Consider the following 26,853-nt stretch of genomic DNA (forward strand, 5'->3'; position numbering starts at 1 on the left):
GAAAGCGTCGTACCGAACGGTTCAATACGAATACGCGTATCGTTACACCCCTAATATATACAGTACATAAACCAAACTATCTGCTCATCATATCTGTATGAATATATTTACAAAAATCTTAATGATGTGCTCCACATAAAATATTTGTTCTATGTTCCACATTTACAACACTTATCAATCACTCGTTCCTGACAAGCTGGGTGAAACTAGTTTCTGGTTTTCTAAACGGCCTATATCTTAGCCAAGAGGGGATTTTTTTTAAACAGTATTGTGATGTAGTGGTGCCACATGATTTTTGTCTTTGTTTTGTTTTGTTTTGTTTTCCCCATGCCGTGTTTTCTGCAAGTGACTGTCCAATGCTCTGCTTAGTATTTCTGCACAGCTGGGAGAAACTATGCATGCCAATTACAGATGAGGACAGTGTCATCATTATTTAAAAATGGAATAATGGAGGCTTAACCAAAATACACTTATTAATGGTGATTGAAGCCATTGTAGCTATAGTTAACTGAAACTGTTCAAACTGTTTTCAGTAACTTAAATACTTTTGGAATATTCAAAAACTTAGGAAATTAACATTAGAAATGTTGCTAAAACTGATATACAAATGGAGCTATTCAAAATATTAACAAATACTGTAGTAACATCACTCGTGCCAGTATATTGTTTAATCAGTGAGAAAATACAGAATCATAACACCAAGTATATAGGTTAACACCTATCTATATAATGAAAAAAGTTTTATTTTGGTAGTATATAATTTTGTGTCTTTTGGGAAAACTAGAAACTGTGTTTTAAAAATACAATACTGCTCAATGAGTAAAACTGTGACTTTATGCATTACCTACCAAAACATTCCGGTAGGTGGCGGCATATGAATGCACTTAACAGGCTTCAAGATAAGAGAACGACTAAATCCAGTTCGGACGTATAAAAACATAAGCAAAAGAATGAAAATAATTAATTGTAAACTTTTAAGACATTTAAACTGAACATAAGATCTAATTTTACAGTCAGTGTAGTAAAAAGGGGGGGGGGGGTGTTCATGAAACTCTTATTTTGAAGATTTGTATCGCGCGCTTGCGGTGAGCCTCTTATTTTAAAAGCTGTTCGTCTGTGCTCCATCAGTGAGTGTGTTTTCCTGCCTCTGGCTTCACTCGCCCCGTGCTCCTGATTATTTTTAAGCTGTCGAGGCTGGCGGTGAAATCCAGGTCATCTCCGCCGGATCACAGCAAGCGCGGCTCGGGCTTCTGCTCTCCGCGGACTCACAGTGCCATTTCCTGATTCCACTCTGCAGAGGTAAGGAGCTGGTTTTCTCTTCGGGTTTGTCTGGTTTTTGTGCAGATGGCATCAGATGGGTGCGTGATGCCAGCTGTGCCAGTGACCCTGCTCATGGAGAGAGAAGCGTAGCGGGTTTAGTCTGGGGCACAAAAAGTTGTTAGGACCCTCCGACTTCATATTTAGCCCGACAACTACAAGCCTATAGTCGGGCCGTGCTGCAAGTTAAGACTATAGACTGACATGTTTATATGCTTCGATCAGATCGTTTATCGGCAGTAATATTAGGGAGAAGTGGTCTTGGGTTAACAGAGACCGCAGCCGGCTGCTTTAACGGGACCCTGAATGTAACCCAGTTCTTCATTCAGACATAATAGGGCTCATTTTAGGCCAGACAGCGTGAACTTTCTTCTTTTTTCTCCTATAATCAGCTAATTACCAAGTTCTGTGATTATTTGGTAAATACTACTATAAAAACACTATTTTTTTTTTTAGTTAATGTCAAATAATTAATGTAACATTTATTTATAAATAAGTCTTTATCGATTTTCAGTTTATACTTTTAGAGCATTCTGATATATTGTACGTAATTAAATACATGCAGTGGTTACTTTTTTCAGTGGACTCTTATACTTTTTAACTACTGTATATATTTACTTACATATTTAGCTAAAAAATTATAGCTTGTTTGTTACTATAAGAATTATTAGTATGCGTGTATACACGCACATAAAAAAATTTGTGTATAAGTTAATATGTTTAAATGCATATTTTATTATAGTGATATTAGCCATTTTGAGTAACACAATGAAAGAAGCACTGGTATGTTGCCATGAAAAGTGCTCAAATAACCAATGTAGCTTTCAGTTATGCATAATCGAGTCGACTCATCAGAATCAAGTTTTTCAGTAATGAATGTAAAAGTATATTAATTCATAAATTCATATATTCTTCAGCTCACCACAGTATTTCTGTCAGATTTAATAATGCATTAATTTATTCTGCAGGACTTGAGTTTAATGGATGGTAATTTTAAGTCATTTTCATAATTAATTTAATTAAGGCTTTGATATTTACTTCCTGATGTCACTTTTGAGCTCCAAAAAGTCTGAAAATGATCTTAATTTGTGTAACAAGAAGTGAAATGTTTGAATTTGTTTCTTAATAATGTCAGCAATGTCCAAAGCGATTAAAATCCTATTATCCTGGCTTTATTTATTGGTTGTTAATTGTTTATGTCTGGGACTGAGAAGCGGAGTGTGGTTGTGTGTATAGCTGTCAGCTGACCCTGTCCAGACTTGGTGTGCTGCTAGTGTCTGTCGTGACTAGTGTTCGGCCCAGTTTTCGACTCCACTTGTGTCCTTTCCTGTGCGCTGCAGGTTCTGGCCCAGTTGAGAGACACAGGCATGATTGTGTCATACATACGCTGCATGATAGAGTCTGACAGAGCCTTTATTGTTGCTTGGAGGCATCTGACGCTTATTTCACTCCTAACTTGTCGTCTGTAGCATTCAGTCATCGACTCTGCCCCGCTTGGCTCCAAGGTTCACTGCCTCATGTTCATTCTGTGCTCATGAATGTGAGCCGTTCCTCTGCGTTACCCCTGAATGACGTTTATCGACACAGAAGGACACTTTCCACTCCTGAAAATGAGCTCGTGTCCCAGCTGTGATGTCATCCGCTCCAGGCAGACAGCGAGGTGTGTCAGAGTGTCGGCTGATGGATCTGCAGCGGCATCGGGCCAAGTGTAACAGTGAGTCGTGGAGGCGCATGGAGCTCAGGGACTGTAGAATGATAAATTGGTCCGAAGCGTGATAGAAGCTAAACAGGACTTACGGTGCATCAGCACCTGTTTGCTTACACAAAACTTACTCTGTTGGCCACAGACTTCTCAAATTACCCAGCAGGCTTGCTGAGTGACAACCACAAATGGGCAAAATCTTAAGTACTTGTTCCTTGTATTTTTTATTTATTTATATATATATATATTATATATATATATTTTTTTAATTATTGCTTTTTTGAGAGATTTATCAATATGCAACAATTATAATTTATTTTGATTGACATGGTTTTTGTCAAAGGGTTACTCCACCCCAAAATGAAATTTTTGTCATTAATCGCTTACCGTCTTCAGAACATAATTCAAGATATTTTGGATGAAAACCAGGCGGCTTGAGACTGTCCCATAGATTGCCAAGTAAATTACAGGTCCAGAAAAGTATGAAAAGCATTGTCAAAATAGTCCATCTGCGGTTCAACCGTAACGTTATGAAGTTACCACAATACTTTTTGTACACAAAGTAAACCTAAATAATTCTTTATTCAACAATTCCTCTTCTCTTTTTATCCCCACGTCACAGTAGTGCCATTTTGACGATTCTGAGCTGTACGAATAAAGTCGTTATTTGTTTTCTCGTACAAAAAGTATTGTCGTTACTTCATAACATTACGTTGAGCCACTGATGGCAGATTGATGATTTCATACTTTTCTGGACATTGACAGTGTAACATACTTGGCGGTCTATGGGACAGTCACAGGCCTTACGGTTTTCATCCAAATTATCTTAAATTTTAGCTTTTAAGGGTTTGGAACGTCATGGGGGTAAGCGATTAATGACAAAATTTTCATTTTGGGGTTGAGTATCCCTTTAAAGAAGATGCATAATATAAGCCTGTATATTTATGTAATAATAATAAAAAAAAAAGTATTTTGTTGCATAGTGGTCCAAGAATATTGTATTGGTGAAACGCAGTAAATCGAGTTCTGTCGTGTTGGTGTGTGAGCGATTTGAGGCTAAGAGCTGGGATAGGAGCCCACTCCAGACCGGAACACTCACTGCTTGTGGGAAGAAAGCTTCCTGTCTCACTGAGAGCCGTCTGTCTGACGCGGAGTCATCGTACGCCAAGCTTCCTGTCTCGCTGCGAACCACATCATCTGGCCTCTGGCACTGAAACGTCAGGTGGCATAAGGGCTTTGGGTAGGAGCCGCACACACGCTGAACCGGGATCAGCTGTCGTTCTGCATACCCTGCTGTCTGTCATTGTCTGACACGCTGCAGAACTGGACCCAGATCAGTGTTAAAAGAAAAGGATGCCCAGGAGGATCCTTAAATTACTTGTACCCCCTCAGAACACACTTAGACCGGAGAGAAAATGACGCGGCTCTCAGGCAGCGATCACAGCTGGACACTTATGGATCAGACCATGGAAAAGGTCACGCCATCAATGTGTTCACTGCTTAGTCTCCGTTGTTTTAAAATAATCCTTATTTTGCATAAATCGGTCGAGTGCAAATCCTCTGTTTTTGTCTAACTGATGTTTTGCACTTTCTGGGTTCAGATGGATGGTCTCTCAAAGTCCTGAGACGATCCCTATGGTTAATCTCAGAACAGAGGCATATAGCAGAGATGGTCTGATAGGGTTGGGGTCCCTGGTTGGCATCCTGTGGTGGGAGACAGACTGCGGTCCTAGCGGAGCAGAGATAAAGACACTAACTACCGCTCAGCTTGTGCAGTCATTGCAGAGCTTAACTTGCCTTTTTACTTTATTTTTGGACTTTTTTTGGCTTTTGCTGCAGACAACATCTGCAGTACACCCCGAGTGGCATCCTGTTAGATCTAAAATGCATCTGCCCTCTTATGTTTAGCTCCAAAACAGCAATCGCAAGTACATTTTCTGGCATCTTTGCAGGACTGTGATATGGAGAGTGTACAAAGTAACACATCTACTGTATAGCAATAGATTGAAAGTGAATTGCACATAACAGGCACAACACTGGTATAAACCTAGATGTATATCGGTATGCTATGTCACAGTTTTCGTTTGAATACTTTGTGAGATATAAACACAACAAGGTTTTAAAAGCGGACTAGTTAGATGAATTTACTGGTTCAGTGTGCTGACATTTAATTTCCCCCGATAACCTTTGCAGTCTCATTTAGCAACTTGTTAGCAACTGGCTTTTTCCAGGCAAGTAAAACCTTAAAAATCACAAAGTGGTATTGCTGATGTATTTTATGTTGTAGAATAAACCGACTTTATTTAACCAAAAACCCATTCATGGGGATGGACAAATCACCGTCAATAATTTAGAGGAATCATATTATGAGCTGCCCAAGACTATAGTGTTAAATAATGTAAACAATTATTTCTGACTTATTCATTATCATCAATTCTATAGAATTAGGGATGAACCAAAAATAATTGGTAATTCTTAATTATGAATGCTTCTGGAGTTTAAATGTGTTTTGAAGAACTCCCGTCAGAAGTTTTTCTGTAAGTCTCGATTGGATGAAGGACTACTGTGTCTGTTGTGATCTCCATCTGTCAGAAATATTGTTTTTCCGTCAAAAATGGCAACATAATCATATGAACAATGAGGTCACTTTTGGCACATTTGTACATTGGCTAGTTGTCGCTGTATTTTAATGTCGGTAAAAAAATCAATTCAATCAACTATGCTTTTATGATCAATCATTGCTGTCATTTGAGTACATACTGTATTATTATCATTCCAAGTATATTTACATTTACCCTTTAATGGAGATTGAGATGTGAGCTAGAAAGCCATTGATGCTGTAGTGGGGGTTCGAGTCCTGTAATGTCTCGTTCTCTCTCTAATGCTTCAAAGCTGATCTCTGTTCTGATACAGGACACTGCAGCACTCTGCACCAAGCTCTCTGTCTCTCTCCCTCTCACGCACATTCATTTTCTCTCTCTTGTGCTGCAGCTTGACTTTGACATCAGCTCTTCTAGAGGACATCGCATACACAAACTTTTAGGACTCTAATTATTTACAGCATTTCTAGTCGGCTAAATCACCCTTCACAAGTCTGGAAGAAGGTCACGCGTCATTTCAACCTAGCAGAGTCAGACAGAACGGTTGTCCGTGTCATTTTGAGGAAATGACTAGTTTAATATCAACCACAGTTACGTGTACAAACTTGTTTCGAATCATCGGATTCGAAACATGAAAGTGGTGATGTTTCATAAATCAGGGCACTTATCAACAGATTTAATCAGTGTTGGAATGGATGGCAGTGAGAACCTCTTGAGAACAAGTGTCTGGTTTCAGCTCATGCTATGCTAGACTTGACCTCCGTGACCTCTGCAGTGTGCACCGCTGCAGAATGCAGTAGAGTAGCAAAGGTCTGGCTGTCTAGACACTGTGGGCGGAGTCCAAGAGGGCTGTCGATTGATTGGCTGAGAGGATAGATCCTGAAACTGATTAGATGTTCACTTCAAAAGCTCGTGTTTGTTTGCGGTCTGTGTTTCAGTTTTGGTGTGTGTGTGTGTGTGTGCCTGTGCTTTCTGAACAATACAGTTTTTGGAGGACAGATTGATTTTGTCTTTCCCACCCACATGGCTCCAGATTTGATTGATTTTATTTGCCCTATCTTCATTTAGCATCTCATCTCTGCTCTAAAAAACATATTATGCATTTGTCAATGTAAGTCCTGACCTGATCAATAAAGCCATTAATGTTTTCAGATCACTTGAGTGCATTATATTAAAGAGTAATTACTTTTCTTTTTGGGTGCAGAAAGGAAGTCATCTCATTCGTTGTTGCTAAGGCAACCAAAATCTCCAGCATCTTGCATAAAACCGACTTTCATACATACCACATATTTTCTTGTTGGCAGTGCAGGATTAAGCTAAATAAACTGTTCACTTAAGAGAGGTGGGCCGAGATACACGAGGTGGGATTAAGTGCAGTCCCTCAGATTACTGCTAAGGGCAAACAAGACCAAAAAACATACAGTGATCACAATAAAGTAATCGAGACTGTCAGAAGAAAGAGGAATGCAGGTACTGTTGTACTGATAATGATAGGCTGTCGAAACCACATCCGTCCTGACACTGTGCAGACAGGCAGGTTGTCATATGTCTAGCCGCGTTTCCACTGCTGGAACTTTACCCAAGAACTAGGGGTTTTGGACTGGTACTCCGTGTGTTTCCACCGCAGGAACCAGGATTTAAATTAAGTTCCGGGTTAAAAAAAATTGCTCAAAGTCCCTGCTGGCGAGGTAGTACTTTTTCAGAGGTCCTGATCTTTCAGGAGCGGGACTTGTGCGCTAAACATGCTGATTGGTTGAGTTCACGCAGCATTGTGATTTCAGCCATAATTTATTCAGATCATTTTCAAAATATTACTGTTATTGTGTCATGAGTTGTAGTCTTAAAGGTCATTCAGGCGAGAATGTAGTTGTTTAAAACTCAAATCTGCGGTTTATTTATGAAGACCGCACCTATTTAAAAATGTTTCGATGATTTTGTAGACGATCAGCTTCACGCGATGAGCAATCTCGACTCGGTTAGACCTGTGCTGCTGGCTCTGATGTCTTTTTATTGGTTAATCATAAAATATAATACATTTTGGATAAATCTAACAGGTAATAGTTGATGTTTATGCAATTAAAATATTATCTTAAACTGAAAATAAAAAGAGGCAATATTGTTTGATTATAATAGTTTTGTTTCACTGGATGTAGGATTATATACACATTTCCCTGAACTACATTTCTGCAGCTGTTATTATGTTTAAATTAAAACGAAAGGAGGCAGTGCTGTTTGATATCATATTTCATCTAATTGTAAATATACAGTGAGGGAAAATTGCAGTAGCCGAGGCGAGCGGACTGATGTTATCAAGTACGCTGCTGTTTGCAGAATTACGGGACTTGTGTCGTCCCGTCTGCGGGAGATCACACTCCTGAGTCAAACTCTCAAAGTCCGAACTACCGAGGATGCCAGTCCGAAATGTGCATACTTTGTATTGAGAAATGTGCGCAGACGTGCATCACTATTTGCCTAATCTTCACGGTACTTAAGACCGTGAAAAAAAAAAAAAAAAAAAAACTTTTTTTTAAAGCCGGACACCAGACCTCTACACAAGTCTTTCTATTTGTTTTATTTTTACACTGACACGGGTATAATGTCATGTGAAGTACAGTGGCTGCGCAACACTATCACTGGATTATCACTGTAGTCTGATTCCCTAATGAATTACCTGTTAGAATTAATTAATTAATTTTTTTTTTTTTTTTTTTGTGAATCAGATTTCTGTTTCTCAAACACTTTACTCAGATGAATCAGTTATTTTTAGTAAATCAAAAGCAAATAGTGCAGATTGATTTGATTCTTATGAATCAGTTCTTTTTTTTCTTTTTTCCAACACAACAAGTGTAGCAGAAATCCAGAATAAATGAGTCTATTTAGTAAAAAAAAAAAAACATAAAGCACAATCAGTTAAGTCCAATTCTAGAACCAATGAGTTGGTTCTTTTTAGTGAAAATTAATTTTTTTTATTTTTTATTGTTTTACTGAATTTATACTGCATTTAAGACTAAAAAAGCTATTTAAATGGCACTTTTTGGTATCAGAAGAAAATGTATTATTTGTTTCTTACTACAGAATTAATAATGAAATGGACTAAATAATAAAATGTTGTTACTCTTAAGAATGGAGTGTTATCCTGTAGTTCTCTCACAAGAGGTGTTGATTTTATGACCTAAAATAGGTTGTTGACCAAAAAAGGTTGCAGACCCTCGTTCTCAGGGTCTAAGTTGGGTGGGACTAAAACTTAAACATGACTGGTTCTCTCTCTCTCTCTCTCTCTCACACACACACATGCACTTATTAAACTTACTAACCCTGACGGCTGATCTGAGTCATCATTTGTTAACCTGCAGATCCTGGTTGTCAGGTAATCTTAGGACACAGACAGGAAACCACTGTAAATCTGTCTCATAAACTGCTCAGCTTGAACAGGGTGGCTGTTCCTTTTGTGGATGGGTTTTTTTCTGTTTGCTTAACCATGTGTTGTAATGGACTTGTTCTTTAGCAGAAGGTATAAAAGTAATCTATGAGTAAGATAATTAAATATTTCAATGTCATTGTATTTTATATGGTAATGAGTTAGATTATGTACGGTCAACTGCTTATTGTTGCCAATTACACAAATTTCGGCTGATATAAAACCCCACTGTTCCACGCCGGAGTCTTAATCACTTTGTTGGGGTTTCTTTTGAGACCGACTGACAGACAAGGTAGCAGCTATTAGTCTTTTTTTTTTTTTTTTTTGTGATGATTAATGAGATGGGCTGTTATAATGTTTAAGTCTGGCTGGATGAATCAGTTCAGTGAATAGTTGTTCCTAAGAGCTTCATCATGATTTAACCAGACACAGAGAGTGAGAAAGAGACGGACCCCCCTGCTGAGATCACATTACACAGACCGACAGAAACAGAGAAGATTTTAGCAGGCATTTATCGAAGGAAAATCCGACAATAATGGGAATTTTACTTTATGGGGTAAGACATCCTGTCTAACCTGACAATGTTTTTCTGTCATTTTTGTTGGCCACAAATCCCCCCCCCCCCAACTTTAAATAAAAAAATTCTACAGTACATTGTCACAGAAGAAAGACCCACATAGTGATAGACCAACATTCCTCTGAACTTCAATCTCTGAAATGTAAAGAATGTCTTTACCAAAAGAACAACTCAAAATTCCAGGGATATTTTATCACATGATGGTTTTTTTTTTTTTTTTTTTTCAGGAACCAATCACATGTGTTTTCTTGAAGTCAATCATGTTTATAGCGCTAACATAATGCCAACACCGATGAAATTCTTGCAAGTAAAAAAATAATATTTTCCAATTATATATTGGTGGCTTATCGGTTCTGTCTTTTTTTTTTTTTTTTTACTTTTTTTTTTATGTCTATCGGCTGTTTGTCCATTATTGTATATACCTATACCAGAATATAAAAACACTAATAACTTCATGAAAATATAATCTTTACCAAATCTCAAAAATTAATGTATTTAATAATGGCCAAAAGTTTGCTGCTTCAGTATTTGTAGATTACTTTTTCACATTTCTATGGTATACTGAAAAACAATGATAAGCATTTCATTTCAAGTTTTCATGGCTTTTATTGGCAAGAAAATATAATTAGTTAATATTTACAGTGGTGGCCATTGTTCTTCATAACCTCTTAGACTGGCTCTGGCATACTGGATATTAGCTTCTGGCCCAAATGCTGTCTGATCTAGATCTATTCTTGCCTTATTAGTTCTCCGAGTTGATCACAACTTGTGGGCTTCTGCTTGTCCACTCGCCTTTTGAGGAGTGACCATAGGTTTTTTATAGGATTGAGATCTGGGGAGTTGCCTTGCCACAGATCCAAAATTGCATGTGAGGCCATGACTGTACATTATAATATTGTGACTTCTAAATTCACCTGTAGTATTTAAATGTCAGATTTTAGTGCTTTATTTTATACTTAGACAAAATAGTATTGAATTTTAATATCTGCAATTATTAGCAGTCATCATCGCATGAAAAAAATTATGACTTTATACTGAATTATAAAAATTTGAAAATAATAAATTGGCATTAAGTTTCCAGTGCTAATAGATTTAATTCTGGTACATTTTCTATAAATTTTACATTTTATATTTATGTATAAGTTTTATTTAAAGAATAGAATTGTAAATTTGGTCAGTATATGTGAGAATATTTTAAAGTCAGTTAATATATTCTTTCATATCCTTAGTCTGAACTAAGCCATAGATACGTGGTTTGTTCACTCTCTCGAAAGGACAAGCACTTAGGAAAGGGAAACATGGAAGAACAAAGAGATAACAATGAAGAAAAGTACATTTAAACATCTGGCAAATCTGTTTTCTGTTTTATCTGTGACTGTGATGGCCGTAGTAGTGTCCTGAAATGACCTCAGTTGACTGTGTGTGTGTGTTTCAGTCTTTGTTTGATTTGGATGGTGTTCTCCTGTTTCGCGTGTGTGGAATATTATTTATTGTGTGATGGATCCGTGCTCTCGCTGTGTGGCATGCGGCAGGGGTCAGACGAGGTGAGGGCTTGCCGTGTTTCTAAGTAACAGCCGATGTGTGGTCGGCAGTCTGGGCTCAGCGCGGCGTCCACTGGGATGTCGGAGGGCTTTAAAGGTTGTCTGAGGACACACAATGCATCGTCGTATGCTCTAGTCTTCTCCAAATGAAAATGGAGTTGTTGTTGTTTTTTTTTGAGACTTTAAATCGATGATATTAAGCCACAGAAACATTAGCTGTGGCTTGTGATAACTCAGTTTTCAGTAAAGTGTTCTAGTGTGTTATGTAACAGTCATTAAAGGCTGACGCTCCTGCTGGGGATTGTAGATGCTAATGTGCATCTCTTCACAGGAACTTGATGTTTTGTTGCTGGTAAAGATCTGCCGTAAGATCGTAAAATGTTCATGTGTTGAACCCCTGCTGTTTCAAATTTTTGCTTAATAAAACACCCGTTTTACGATTGTGTCGAGTCTGTCTTTTTATTATATCTGTCTCGAAACTTGTCTGCCAGATCAGACAGGATCTTAGATAACTGTACAACTACGGTGGTATGGTGGCTTAGAAAAAAAATAGATACAGAGTTAGTATTAGTAGGTACTTTGATATTGTTTTTTTTTTTATTATTATTATTAGTTTGAAAATTGAAAATCGGAAGTCAGTATACTTTTGTTTTTTAAAGAAATTAATGTAAATAAAAAAAAAATTATACTCCTTTTTTTTTAGCTAGGATGCATTGATTTGATAAAAATTAAAATACATTTATTTAAATGTAAATACATTTATAATGTCACAAGCGATTTCTATTTCAAAAATATTTTTTTTTTTTATTTACTCCATTTGAATTGAATCAAGTGAATCAAATCAACCCAGTGAATCATTAATTGATTCATTGTCAATTCCTAAACACGATTTCACGTTGTAATTACTCCAGTAAAAGCAGCTTTAGAAGAAACTATAGGAACCTTTTGTAAGTGAGTTCTACAAGTAAATTTTTGCTTGCATGCACTTCAGCCACTCAACTGATTTTCTCTCTGTCTCTCTCAGTGAGCTTGCGGTCTGAAGAATGAGGTTGGGCGAATTGATTAGCACGCTGCTACGCTGAGAAGAGTTTATCCACCCAGGACGAGCGGCAGAAACTACACATTCCCTCCCAGTATCAGCTATCAAACATCTTCTCTGAATCAAGTACCTGTCTGGATCTTTCCTCGCTCGCTCACACAGCTATGGCTGGCTGGCTCTGGCTGGGAGGATAATCGGTGCTCTGGTTCCTGCTGAATAGAGCCCTAGTCTCACTAAAACTTTTTAGCCCCCCTCCACCTTTCTTAGTTTATTTGCTCTTTTGTGAAGGGCAGCGGCCGGAGCCATGGACTTATGAGATGAGAATGGCAGCACGGTGGCTGTTTGGCCCCCAGGAGCCCTCAGGCAAACGGAGCCAATAACCTGGGTGCACAATCACACTCATACGGGCCGAGCGGCTGGAGCAGTATGCAGGAGGCTGACCTACCGGCCACCAATGCTTTCACAGGTGAGCACAGGATCACAATTATAACCTCAGTGTTGGAATGAAGCGGGATAATCTGTTGGCATAAATGTGAGTTTAATGATTCATGCCAGTGGTGCAGATTATGCTCATGAGGAGGGTCATGTTGTGCTTTACAAACTCATGATGGTTTTGTGTGTGTGCTAATATTCAAAGCCCCTTTCTCACTCACCCCACCCCCCCTTCCCAAACTCCTCTGCTCCGTTTCTAAGACGGGCTGTGTTTCTCTCCCCTGCCTGGAATGGAATGCAGAGAAAGTGCGAGATGGGTGGAGGGCAGTGGAAGCTGGGTTGTGTACTAAACCACAGTTTGACAGTCTAGTGCACTGCAGACGGGACTTGGAGAAATGTGCTACTTTACTGACATAATATAATGACCCTGAACTTCTTTTCTTGTGTCTTCCCTTCTCTTTTCTTCTCTTCTTGTCTCATCTCTTCAACTTTTCCCTTTTTAGTATTTTTTTTCATACGCTGTTCTCGTTTCTTATCTACTTCTCATCTTCTCTTATTGTTGAATCTCTTCTCTCCTCTTGTCTTTGTCTTGTCTCTTCTTGTCTTCTCTTTTGTCTGGTTTTAAATAATTCTTTCTCATTTAAAGGGGTCCTATTATGCTGTTTTACATATTCTTGATTTCGTTTTTGGGGTGTACTAGAACAGGCTCTCATACTAGGTTGTTTGAAAACAACCCTTTACAGTGCGAGGATAGTATAAGTTTGGCACATATATATTTTCACTTGCTGAACACTGTGACTGAGCGCTTCAGAGTTTCACTCTCCATCAAGTGATCTGTGATATTTTTTAGTTCATCTCGATGGATACGCAGTGCACCTGTATTTGACGTACCATAACTCTTGTGTGAAGGCGTACGACTCACTGTCGCTTTGTCTCTCACACACACGAAGTGAAAGAGACAGTTGATGCACTGTATGTAAACTATATACTTTGTTGTATTTTTCTGTCAAAATAACGGTGTTACTTTTGGAATTCTTCAGCGTTTAAGAACTACTGGGTTTAGCGGAAGTTTGCGGAACTAATGATAATCTCATTGGCTGGCGCTCACCTATTATCGTTCCTGTTTTTATTAAAGCAAATCAGTTCGAGCAAACGCAAACAACCTGATTAATATTTATGAATCCAGTAGCTCATTAATCCTTTGCGTTTTATATTGTTCTTATCAGTTGAATTCACATCATTATTATATTATCAGTATTTCTTTTTTAACAGAAACACTGAATTACCAAAGAAAGCACCACCACCAGTCCAGTTAAAATTAATAATATGCATTCAAACATGGTTATCAAGTTTTAAATCTAATTATTAAAGTTCTATCATTAAATAATTTGCTAAATAATTTTTTTTTATTATCATATTACAATGCTTGATAGACTGATGTTAAGAGTGTACTTTAATTTATTTGAAATAATTTATTTTACAAACTTGTATATCATCAGTCTGGTGAGCCAGTGGCAATTAAATTGCCAAGGTGCCCATAGAGGGTTGGAAAAACACATTATTTTTCACACATTTCAGTTATTACAGCACCTTTCTCCCCAGTCTGGCATGAACAGCTCGAATAGTCCCTGTATCAAATAAAGGCCCGCCTTCTGAAATACAAAATGTGCTGTGATTGGTCAGCCGGGCCAGTGTGTGTTGTGATTGGCAGCATTTGGCACCTTGTCGAGAAATGTCATGCCCCTTACCATAACCACCTGCTGCAAGCTTCAGTATTTGTTGCTTCAAAATCAAATCAATTTCAGTGCGATTTTAAACCCAGATGATTGTAACCATTCTAAGTTCGTCTGCCTTAGGAAAGCTAGCATGTCTCCGACATTGTGATAACACTCGTTGCCTTCTCTAGTGCAGCTCAGCCAGGTCTCGTCCCATTCGTCAGTAATTGTGATGTCACAAATCCCGGAACATATGCGCTGTAGTCCAAACGACTGGTTCGTAGTAGTTTTTTTTTTTTAAGTGATTTCTGTTACGTAAAATATCTTCTTTTGAAGTGGACTTTGAGCTTTGTAACTTTGCAAATCGTTTTTATGCTCAAACAGTAACAACAGACTAACTAAAGTTGAAAAAGCATAATAGGACCACTTTAATCTCTGTTCTTGCATCTTCTCTTCTTCTGTTTGTTTTTCATCTCTTGTCTCCATTCTTCTTTTCTCCTCTGTTTCTTTTTCTTCCTTCTCTTCTCATTCTTGTTTTATCTCTTATCTCATCTTGACTAATCTCTTCTCTTATCTTCTTGACTGATGTCTCTTCTTCTCTCCTTTTTGCTCATCTCCTCTCATCTTTTCCCATCTTCTTGTCATCTACTTCCAATCTCATCTTCTCCTCTTCTATTCTTCTGGCCTCTTTTGTCCAATATATCTTAATTTTGTCTCCTTTCTTCTCATCTAGTTTGTTCCCTCTTCTTCCCATTTTCTTGTCTCATCTGCTTCTCTTCTTTTGCTCTTGTTTCTTATTTTGTCCCCTCTTCTAGTCTTGTCATCTTGTGTCTTGTGTCTTGCTGCTTTGTGCTGTTGCCTTTGTGCAGGTGAATATTGGATTGTCTCATTGTGTCTCGTGTTATGTTAAGGTGTAAGTAGGGCAAAGAACTGCTGATTTGTTTGTCTAAAGATTATCATAAAATTTTAAAAATCACATCGGGCTGCACCACACCTTGTGAGAGATCGCATGGGTGTGCTTTGGTATTGTCTAGCACCTTCTCCTCACATAGTCAAGATGTTTATAGTGCTAGTGTCATCACTCTCTGGTTTCCATTGCATTCTGGTCTTTATTTAAAGCTGTATAGTGAAGAGTCTTCCATAAAGCTGAATATCCACCGGTATCAGGTCAATGTTGAGTTTCTCTAAAAGCATGCTTGCAGGAACACTTATTTTAAGATCATTTATAAAAACCAGTGACCTACATGTAGTGGATCATCACCACCTGAGATCCACAAATCTCTGCAAAGTTTTTGGCCCAGTGAAACTATCCCACAAACTCCTGCACCTGAGCACTTTCAGATGCTCACACTCACAGGATGTCCTGGTGTTTTAGTTGTTTTGAAGTTCTTCATGGAACAATGTCCAATAGTAGGATCATCCAGGTTTGGCAATTTAGGGTCTGAGAATCAGGTGGAAACGGACCCAGCTGTAAATCAGGATCTCACATATGGTATATATATATATTTTTCATTAAATAAACTTTGCTGCAGAACTTGACAACTAGCACTGTCATCTTGCATTTTTGTTGTCATTGTAAACCAAATGATCTGTAGAAGATGCATTGTGTGTGCGTGTGTGTTCTGTGTATATATCTATATATGTAAAAAAAATTGTTATTGAAATGTTGTTGAAAGTCTCTTATGCTTACCAAAGCTACTTTTTTTTTTTTAAATATATTTTAACATTTCATCATTTAGCAGACACTTTTATCCTATGCGACTTACAAATGAAAACAATAGAAGCAATCAGACCAACAAGAGAACAAAAACAGTATACAAGTGCCATGACAAGTCTCAGTTAGTCTAGTACAGAACACATAGAGCATCACAGTCCTGCCCACAGCCCGAGAGAGCTCTTGTGCCGGAAGTAAATTTCCCATTCATTTCTCCTATTGACTTTCGGAAAAATCCATATCTAAAGAGTTTTAGAGCATGTGTGAGTATAACCAGCTACGGCTGAACTCATAAGCATATAACATATCATTTCGAGTGAAAAAATTAAGAGAAAATCAAAAAAAAAAGTCAAAGGTACAAGACTGTAAATATTTTCATTTCGAGCGCAGGAACTACTCATCCCATAAACCACCGCGCCTCATTGAATTCGACTGAAGCCACAACCGCGAACGAGCATTTTGAGCGATTTCCAAATCTGATGACGGCCCCCTGCGCGAACTTTTTCCTCCAGTGAATTTTATTTGATATAGTGAATGTAGTGAATTTACAATCATGTAAATAAATAGTGTTTTATATAGGTATTGTGTATTGATTTTTATATTTATCATAGTGTATTTTATATATTGTGTGCGTGTTTGAAAGTGGTTAACAATAACGTCAGCATTAACATGGTGCAGTGCTTTGTACTGAAATCACCACTCAGTCATCAACACATGTCGTTGCCATTACACAAATGTTCAGTAAATGCACAAAAAGGTATGCCCAGGCTAAATATTGTTTTGACAGTGGCATTATAAAATGCTTGATATGACTCATACCATATGAAGACTACAGTAGCCTAGCTAAGTTACCAACCTCCCTGCAAAACTCTCATGGCAGCCAAGGAGATCATGATTGTACTGATAAGTCTACTGTGCAAAAACGCAACACAGGTTTTTATTTTATTTTATTTTATTATTAATGATCTTCAGTCTTCACGGACCTTCGCGGGGTTTAACCAGACGGTTACAAGAGCTCCACCAATCAGATGCATCACTGTGGGATTGTGGGATTGTTCAGGATTGTGGGTAATGAAGTACTTAGCCAAGACATTGCGAATAAAAGGCATTTATGTCAAAACGAGGTTAGTGCCCCATGATCCTTTTGCGTTTATATGAACATATACTATCGCTTAGTACAGCCGTAGCTGGTTTTAAGTCTACCATGTATGGTTACGTTTTTATGGCTTATACCCCAAATGTCAATGCAGAAATTGCATTGAATTTTTACTTCCGGCACCAGCGGGACTGTGATGCTCTATAGCCAGGAATCATTTTTTAATATTTTTGAATATGATAGAGAAGAAAAGGTAAGTGCTAGTACTAGTTGGTTAAGTGCTGGCGAAACAGACGAGTCTTTAGATGTTTTTTTTGAAAATGAGTAAAGTCTCAGATGGTTGATTTTAGATTGGTTGGTCATTCCACCAGCTGGGCACAGTCCAGGAAAAGGTCTGTGAGAGTGATTTTAAACTTCTCTGGGATGGCACCACTAGGCGTCGTTCACTTGCCGAGCACAAACTTCTGGAGGGCACATTAGATTGAACTAGTGAGTTTAGGTATGTTGGTGCCATGCCAGTGATCATCTTGAAGGCAAGCATCAGTACCTTGAATCTGATGCGAGTGGCTACTGGTAGCCAGTGTAACCTGATGAGGCTTTTTTTGGTTCATTGAAGACCACCCTTGCTGCTGCATTCTGGATCAGTTGCAGAGGCTTGATAGTACATGCAGGAAGGCCCGTCAGGAGAGCATAACAATAGTCTAGTCTGGAGAGAACAAGAGCTTGGACAAGAAGTTGGGTGGCTTGCTCTGACAGGAAGGGTCTAATCTTCCTAATGTTGTATAAGGCAAATCTGCAGGACCGGGTCGTTGTAGCGATATGGTTTGTGAAGCTTAACTGATGATCCATCACAACTCCTAGGTTTCTGGCTGTCCTAGAAGGAGTTATGGTTGACGAACCCAGCTGTATAGAGAAGTTGTGATGAAACAATGGGTTAGCTGGAACCACCAGCAGTTCTGTCTTAGTAAGGTTGAGCTGAAGGTTATGGTCATTCATTAAGTGAAGTGACATTCAGCCAAGTATGGTGACCCATACTCAGAATTTGTGCTCTGCATTTAACCCATCCGAAATGCACACACACAGAGCAGTGAACACACACACACACACTGTGAGCACACACCCGGAGCAGTGGGCAGCCATTTATGCTGCGGCGCCCGGGGAGCAGTTGGGGTTCGATGCCTTGCTCAAGGGCACCTAAGTCATGGTATTGAAGGTGGAGAGAGAACTGTACATGCACTCCCCCCACCCACAATTCCATCCGGCCCGAGACTAGAACCCACAACCCTTCGATTGGGAGTCCAACCCTCTAACCATTAGGCCACGACTTCCCCTTAGATAGAAATGTCACTCAGACAGGCTGAAATGCTAGCAACTACTGTTGGGTCATCTGGTTGGAATGAGAAGTAGAGTTGAGTGTCATCAGCGTAGCAGTGATTTGCATTTATGCATTTAGCAGACGCTTTTATCCAAAGCAACTTACAGCGCATTCAGGCTTTAAATTTTTACCTATCATGTGTTCACGGGGAATCGAACCCCCAACCTTGCGCTTCATAACGCAATGCTCTACCAATTAAGCTACAGAGACACTATGATATGAAAAGCTGTGCTTCTGAATGACACATCCTAATGACATCATGTAGATGGAGAAGAGAAGTGGTCCAAGTACTGAGCCTTGAGAAACCCCAGTAGCAAGTTGTTTTGACTTAGAAACTTCACCCCTCCAAGAGACCCTGAAGGATCTATCGGAGAGGTAGGACTTAATTCACAGGAGTGCGGTTCCATAGATGCCCATCTTTCTGAGGGTGGACATGAGAATTGGTGATTTAACGGTGTCAAAAGCAGCAGACACGTCCAGCAAGATGAGTACTGAGGATTTTGAAGCTGCTGTTGCCAGTCACGGGTCTTCAGTAACCGAGAGCAGGGCAGTCTTAGTTGAGTGGTCGCTTTTGAAGCCAGATTGGTTGCTGTCCAAGAGGTTGTTCTGTACAAGGAACATAGAAAGCTGGTTGAACACAGCTCGCTCAAGTGTCTTTGCAAAGAATGGAAGAAGGGATACCGGTCTGTAGTTTTCTAGAAGTGCTGGATTTAGAGATGGTTTCTTAAGCCTGCTTAAATGCTGAGGGAAATGTTCCAGAGTGAAGAGAGGAGTTGATAATGTCAGTAAGTGAAGGTATGACTGAAGAAGAAATTGCTTGAAGGAGGTGAGTGGGGATCGGATCAAGTGGACAAGTAGTAGGATGATTGGACAGGATAAGTTTGGAAAGTCCATCTCCGAGAGTGAAGAGAAGGAGGAGGGAGAGTGTGCATTAGTCGTTGTGAAGTCATCCTCAGTCTGCGGTGTGGAGAATTGGACACTGATGGTTCTTGTTTTATTTGTGAAGAAAACTGCAAAGTCATCAGATGAAAGAGTCGATGGAGGAGGAGGAGGAGGAGGAGGAGGTGGAGGCAGATTAAGAAGAGAAGAGAAAGTTTTGAAGAGTGTCCGAGTGTCACAACAGTTGTTAATTTTGTTGTGGTAGTATGTTGTTTTAGCAGTGAAGGATGCATTAAAATGCATTTTAAAATGTACTTCTGTGATGCCATGTTGAATTTTCAATAGCCATTACTCCAGTCTTTAATCTCATGATCCTTCAGAAATAATTCTGATATGCTCGTTTGGTGCTGGAGAAACTTTCTTTTTATTATCAATATTGAAAACGGATGTACTGGTTATTATTTTTCTGAAAACTGTGGTACATTTATTCTCATAATATTTTGATTTAATTGAATATTTTTTTGTGACAAGTCTTCTATACTGTCACTTGTGATCAATTTAATGCATCCTTGCTGATTAAAAGTATGAATTTCTTAAATCTTAATCACCCCAAACCTTTGAACAGAGTTTCATTTAAATCCACTTAGCTCAAACTTTTTTTTTTTCTAGTTATAAGTTTCCTTTCACAAGGTCCAGAACAAACCAAAGATGGAAATTTGACTAGCCCTGATGCAGCAGGTGTGAAAACAGAGACTGACCCTGATTGTTATTGATTAACCTATCTGAAAGCGAGTGATTGCGGTTTTCTGTGTTTGTTTCTAGAGTGCAGATTCCTGTGCACTAACGGCAGATGTCTGAACCTGGGCTCGCAGGTCTGTGATCAACTCAACCACTGTGGAGACAACAGTGATGAGGAGCACTGTCCCCTCTCCACCCAGCATCCTGCATCTGCCATCTTCAGCTGTGAGTCCATCTCTCTAACATTGCTGCACCAGACTCAGATCTGTGTCTGTGTTCTGGTTCTGAAGTCAGCAGGATTTTTTCTTGCTTCTTATTGGTCAGTTCTCCTCTGAATTCCTGAGGCGTTTGTATCAAAGCCACCTGTTAGGTGTGAGTGTGAGACAATTGTTAAGTGGTCTCTCTGCACGCTGAAGTGTGGAGAGAGTGTGTGTGTGTGTGTGTGTGTGTGTGTGAGTAACAGGGAGTGTAAGTGGTTTGTGATCAACATAGGATGTGGTCAAATATGTAAAATGTCTTGATATTTTTCAGCTATTTTGATGTATATTTGACATGTATCTAGATGTATGTGGGTCAATGACACGACACTCATTTTTGTTATTTGCTCTTTTTTTTCCCAAAAAATAAGACATTAAAGCACCTTTTCTATGATGATCATATTTTTAATTTCTATATATTATCACAATATCATATGGCTACACCTCATGGCATTAAATCGAAAAAAAATTAAACATTTAAATGGTAAAGTTTTTCAAAATCATATGAAACCAACATAAATTCAAAGAATACATTTCTAAAATCTTTTTGTAGGAGTGTTTTAAACTCAGACTCTTTCTTGTGGTTACTTGTATGTCATTGACCCATATATTTGCATTGTAATGATGCAAATGTCAGACTTTTTTTTTGAGAAAAATCATGGTGAATATTTGATATTTTGTGCAGCCCCTGGCGTGAGATGCTGGCAGCCAGTCAGTTTTGAAGACAGTTTGAGGAAACCAGAACAGACAAGGAAAAAGTAATCTCCAAAAAAGCACGTAGCTCCTTCTACGTTTCTCTGTCCCGGCTGTGTTGAAATCAGTCATCTGTTCTTGCCATGTCATGCTCCCCTGGGCTCCGTCTGCTCCGAGGGGTGTCTTCAGTCAGAGCTGTTAGAGCAGTAATGCTCATTTCCTCAGCAGACAAACAGCCGCCATATACTGCTAGAGGGAGAGAGGAATGATGCTGATAGACGTTAGAGAAGCTGAGAGCGAGACTGAATCTGAGGAAATGTTTAGAGTCTAATCGAGTTTGCCATCAAGCTGTCTACAGCAGGGCCAGACAGATTGATCATGAATATAGTATAGACACACTGCACAAAATATTCCTCTCTCTCTGCCTCCACATTGAATGGTTGTGGTCAGGACTGTCCGGCAGACTCTTCAGAGAGGGAGGGAGTGAGAGAGAAAGGCCGTTTATCGAAGAGTATGATGAAAAGCTTTGCAGGGTTTAAGGGTGTGCGGCAGTGATCTTCTTTGTCAGTGGTTTGCATTTATTGGCATCAGGTGTGTGGGAGTCAGACTGGCCGAATATCAGGGTCAAGTATGTTGTCCATGAATTTATCATTTTATTTCTTTCATCTTAGAAAGGTACACTGAACTTGGTTGTTTTTGTGAGAAAATGTTTAATGACCACTTTTCACCCTCTCTTCTTTTGGACGTTTTTTTCTCAGAATTGTGTGATTATAAACTCACAATTCTGAAACTTGCAATTCTGAGAAATATTATTATGTTATTATTGTTATTTACTTAAAAGTAAAAATACTCATTTAAAGACTTTTTAATGTAAATTTCTTTCTTTTTGCATTAAATTGAGTATTTGAAAAATAAATTCACTCAATATTTTGGGAAAAACCATTTGTAATTAAGTTTGTATTTGTAATTTTTGCAAATCTGTATTTTTTTTTCAAGATGCTGAACTTTAAGAATAGCTGTTGTTTTTATAATAATAGCTATTTATTATAATTATTATTATTATTATTATTATAGCAGTAGTAAATCAATATTAATCAATAATTCAGTGTAATCAATATTTCTTTTACTACTACTATTACTGTTATAATTGTGAACAATAATGAACTATATTTGTTGTTATTGTTATTATCATATTATTAAAAGTTTGAAAAAGGACAAAAAAATGTTTACTCAAAGGAAAGATTTTGTAAATAATAAAGAGATGGTTTTCAGTTTTGGGTCAAATTTTCTGGGGGATCTCCTTAAGTAATCTCCCTTGAGTTGGGAGAGCGAGAATGCCTTTTTAGTGTAAACAGTGTGAAAGAGATGTTGTGCCAGTTTGTGCAGGCCACAGATCAGCCATTTTCTGCCTGTATTTGCAGGAATTACTTTAAGAGTGATGCTGATTAAACATGACCGGTTTCTACACCTCACCTCCACAGAAAAAAACACACTGATGGGTCATCTTACCTTATATACACTCTAGCTTTTACTGCAATGAGCACCGTTACCACAAAACCCATCACATCTGCCCTTTCCTGGCATCGAATCCCAGCACACAACTTCACTGGTAAAACTTTACTGTAAAAAAACAACAAACTTTCTCAGACATAAAACTACAAACGTTTATTCATTCTGCATAAAAGCTCGGGGTACGCTCTCTCCTCTTTGAAGGCGGCATGGTAGCGACACACTTTGAAGTGCATGTAAATCAGCCTCTTCAACAGTTTGCTTGTTTGTTAATGGCTCTCCTCTCTTGTGTGTGTGTGTGTGTGTGTGTGTGTGTGAGAGAGAGAGAGGAGTTTCTCAAGAGCTGCAGACAAGCTGAAGTTGTCAGGCACTGGACGTTCATAGACACTATCCCGCTAGCACTGGACCAACACATCCCACTTTGATGTCTGTCAGGGGACGAGCATCTATAGAGCTCTCTCGTACTCTCTTTCTCCTCCCGTTTCTCCTCTGCGGATTTAACACAGGTTGATGGGGGTCAGAGATCGCCGAGGTCCCGTTTCGAGCCTAGTCTGATGTGAAGAGCTCAACAATCAGTTTGTTTGAGTTTAGGATCTCCATCACTAATCTCCATCATCTCTCATGCTAATCTGGGCCGACCACAGCAGACTGCATTTCCTTGCTAAGGGGCTCGTTACCAAACCGACGTCATGCCTTCTGCATGCAATCTGTGTCGCTTGGAGGGAGGGCAAGTCCCAGATGAAGCGTTTGAACTTCTTGAAGAGTGAGAGAGAGAGAGGGAAGTGCCCGATGATGGAATTGTTTGGCTTACAGGAATGTCCGACAGTAAAAGAGACTTGAATGAAGTTCGGAGGGTCTTAATCAGGTTTTTAATGACGGATGATAATGATGGTGTGAGTGAGACACTTGTTTGGTATTTTGAAGTCTTGGAGCCGGTTTAAAGAGTATTCCGCTTTGTTTGCGCTCACTTTGATTTGTGTTATTTGACTTTTCGCAATATTCTGGATAAAGGAAAGCAATTTATCTCCGAAGATGTTTCTTAGATTTCACTTTAACGAAGCAACCGGCTGAGCACCTGTGCGATAAATTCGTCATGCACTCAATAGCGACTGTTGTGATTTCGTTTTTGGTTGTAAATAGCTTCTTTTTTTTTTTTTTTTAAGCTTTCCGATGAATACGAAGCCTGTCAGTCCGAATAGAGAGATCTCTGATTCCTTCATTCTCTCCTTCCTCTTTTCTTTCCTCCGCTTGCTCGCTCGCTCGCTCGCTCTCTCCCCCAGGTCCTTTGAACCACATCCCACACACGTTGCTGCATTAGCCGGGCTGTTTTTCAGGGCGAGGGCCATGCGGTCCTGTATTCGTTGGCTGTCAACAGCATCAGTACTGATGGGTTTCAGACAGTGTCACCTCACGCAGGCTCACAGTGGATTCTGGGATTGTTTATCATGGCTGAGCTGGATGTCTATCGGGCACTATTCTTCTGTGTTCACTCATTTACTCGATGCATTCATTCAGTCATTTTGTGCTGTGAACCTCCCAGTATGATGGAATCCCTCAGTCTCTCTCGGTGGCCTTCATGCCTCCCTCGTTTCTTCATCCGTTACCTAAGTACGTTTGACCCTGTGTGTGAGTGTGTTGAGAGAGTAATGATGCAGCTGGGGCCATTAAAGATTGGGAAACTGACAGCTCTCCTCCTTCGCTTTCATTCGCTCCCCTCAAAGAACGATAGACGGGGAATAAAAACACGAGGAGAAAAAGAGGCAGAGCAATAAATGGAGACGCCTTAAATGGCAAGTTGGTCTGGAATCCAATCAAGTTTGGCTCAAAGACTAAAGCAAAAACAAAGAAAGACACAAGAAAGTGAGGGAGGAAAAACATTATGTGAATAATATATAATCATGTAATCGATTTTAAAAAAATTAACCGTACTCTGATTCAGAGCGTTTTAAAATGTAATTTGTAATTGAATCTAATTGCAAGTACTTTTGGAATCTGATTACATTATCCAAATAACATGTGATCAGTTAATACCCAGTTCTTCCAAAAAGTGCCGCATATGGGGTTGAAGTATCTAATTTCCAAAAGTTTGGAGGGGGTTTGGGCTTCTGTTGATATCCGTTATTGTTGGTAGATTGGACAAACCCAGGATTTGTCTTAAAAACCACAATGTTCTCTGGTTTAATTAGAGCACATATTAAACATTAAATATGCCACATTTCTCAGGCTTTAGAAGTGTTTGTTATAAGTATGTGGGTATTTAGCAAGTTTAAATAGATTTAGCTTATTTTACCTCCCTACATTTTTTTCACCATTGACCACAGACATCTTAATATCAGTGATCATTATTATATTAAATATTGTTTAATAAATCATCCATCCATCATAATTCACAGCACTGCTCTTATGTGAAGAACCCAAAGTGAACTTTCCTTGTTGATGTCACAATACCAGTAATTTAATCTTCAGGTTCTCCGCAAGATCTAGATCTTAATGGATGAAATGACCTTCATCCTAGCCAATCAGAATGCTCATGATGTAGAAGACAATTTTTTTTAAATGGATGGCAACACACTTGTTGAATTAATAAAACTAAGGATGCTCCGCTCCAATCCTTGGTCACAGGATACCGATACAAGATGAAATCACAGATACCAATTTTCTGAAGCCGCCTTCTGTATTTTTATCAATAGTGATGCCCCAATCAGGATTTTTTCGATGCATTTAATCAGGGCCTGAATGTCATTTTGGAATATGGGGGGAATTCCCCTCTTAGGGGAAGAGCGATTTGGAAGACTAATTTGAGGGGGGTGAAGGGGGCATTTTAAATAATTATGTTAATAATTATAGTTTGAGATTGGTTTATGAGATCAGCCTTTAGAGACCGCTAATCAGATTATCGGCCGATAGTGATCGGTAGCCGATCAATCGGAGCACCCCTAGGTAATGGCATGGTATATATACTCTATAAACCACTGTACACTACCATGGTATACAATGTTTTTCTTCTAAAGGCCAAGGCTTGTTCTGCACTAATATTTTCACTGCCATTACAGCAGTTTGCTGCTTGGTCTAAATGGCTGTATTCAGAAAATGATATCAAAATGTTTTTTTTATTATTTTTTTTTTTATCATGTGCCCTCCTGCACCCAAAATGTTTTCCCATTTTTAAACCATTTTGAATGAGTTGGAATGCAAATGAGAAATCTTTCTCATTCTTTCTGCATTCCCCCTTCCAACCCGTTGTGTTTTTGTTCCCCTGAGGTGTTCATTTCTCACAAATATCTTCTTCTCCTCTCTCTCCCCACAGTGAATGAAGACTTTCATACTGAGACATCCTATTAGCTCATTTCCAGTTTACCCATAATGCCTCATAATGTGTTTTTATGTCATATCAGTCATGGCTGTATGGATGAAATTCAGACCCTAAACTCATTCACTCTCTGATTGCAGGATGTCAGGTTGCATTGTTGCTTGAAGATGCATGAATGGAATAAATGAATTCTTAATGTGTGTGTGTGTGTGTGTGTGTGTGTGTATGAAGGAGAGAGAATGAAACATGAGAAGAATGTTTCCTGCTGAGGTGCTATTTAGTTTCACCTCTTCTTTTTTTTGTTTTCTTGTTCTTTATTAATGGCTCATTGTTTGTTAAAAACATCATGGCAAAAAAGTGATTTGCAGCCTTTTTCCGAGGTGTCTGTATGAATTACAGCAAAGTACTTGTAATCCCATTTTTTTAATATGCTTGCATGCTTCATAGTTTCATAAGAGCAAAACTGTTAACAACACAGCATCCAACTTTTGGGCTAATTATTGATTCCCCACTTTAAACGGATTCACACACTCTGGATTTAATTCAACCCAAGTAGCCGTAGCGTTGTGGCAGCACAGGAGCTTTTGTATGGGCATTGCTTCACAAAAATCTATTTGACTTCACCGTTATTATTGATAACATGTTGACCATTGACAGAGTCGTACTTTAGAATAGCTGTAATTTTGTAGTTGTTAAGAGAGAAGCAGTGAATGTGCGTGTTAGTCTCTGTTTTTCTGGGTCAGAGCTTTGAAGTTGAGTTGGGTCAGCTGAGCTCGATTCAGATGTGCCACTTTCTCTCTCTGGTGACCTACGCGCAGGAGGTGTGTCGCGGCAAACACTTTAAGCCAGTCTGCTGTGCTCTCTGCCTTTTGTGTTTAGTTTTTGTGAATCTGTGGGTGGTGATTGGCTGGAGGCTGAACATGTGACTCATGGGAGTGAAG

General features: G+C 38.9%; 1 protein-coding gene across 1 annotated transcript in view; it reads left to right on the forward strand.

Moving 5' to 3' along the window:
- The first annotated feature begins 1,096 nt into the window (after positions 1-1,096).
- Positions 1,097-26,853, forward strand: part of LOC113079414 (low-density lipoprotein receptor class A domain-containing protein 4-like) — a 47,270-nt gene continuing 21,513 nt past the window's right edge. Inside the window, exons 1-3 of the mRNA XM_026251682.1 lie at positions 1,097-1,299; positions 12,180-12,660; positions 20,228-20,368. Coding sequence (XP_026107467.1) covers positions 12,621-12,660; positions 20,228-20,368 — 181 coding nt within the window. The 5' untranslated portion in view covers positions 1,097-1,299; positions 12,180-12,620. The remainder of the gene's footprint in view (positions 1,300-12,179; positions 12,661-20,227; positions 20,369-26,853) is intronic.

This window comes from Carassius auratus, unplaced genomic scaffold (assembly GCF_003368295.1).
Source record: "Carassius auratus strain Wakin unplaced genomic scaffold, ASM336829v1 scaf_tig00027954, whole genome shotgun sequence".
Classification (NCBI taxonomy): Eukaryota; Metazoa; Chordata; class Actinopteri; order Cypriniformes; family Cyprinidae; genus Carassius; species Carassius auratus.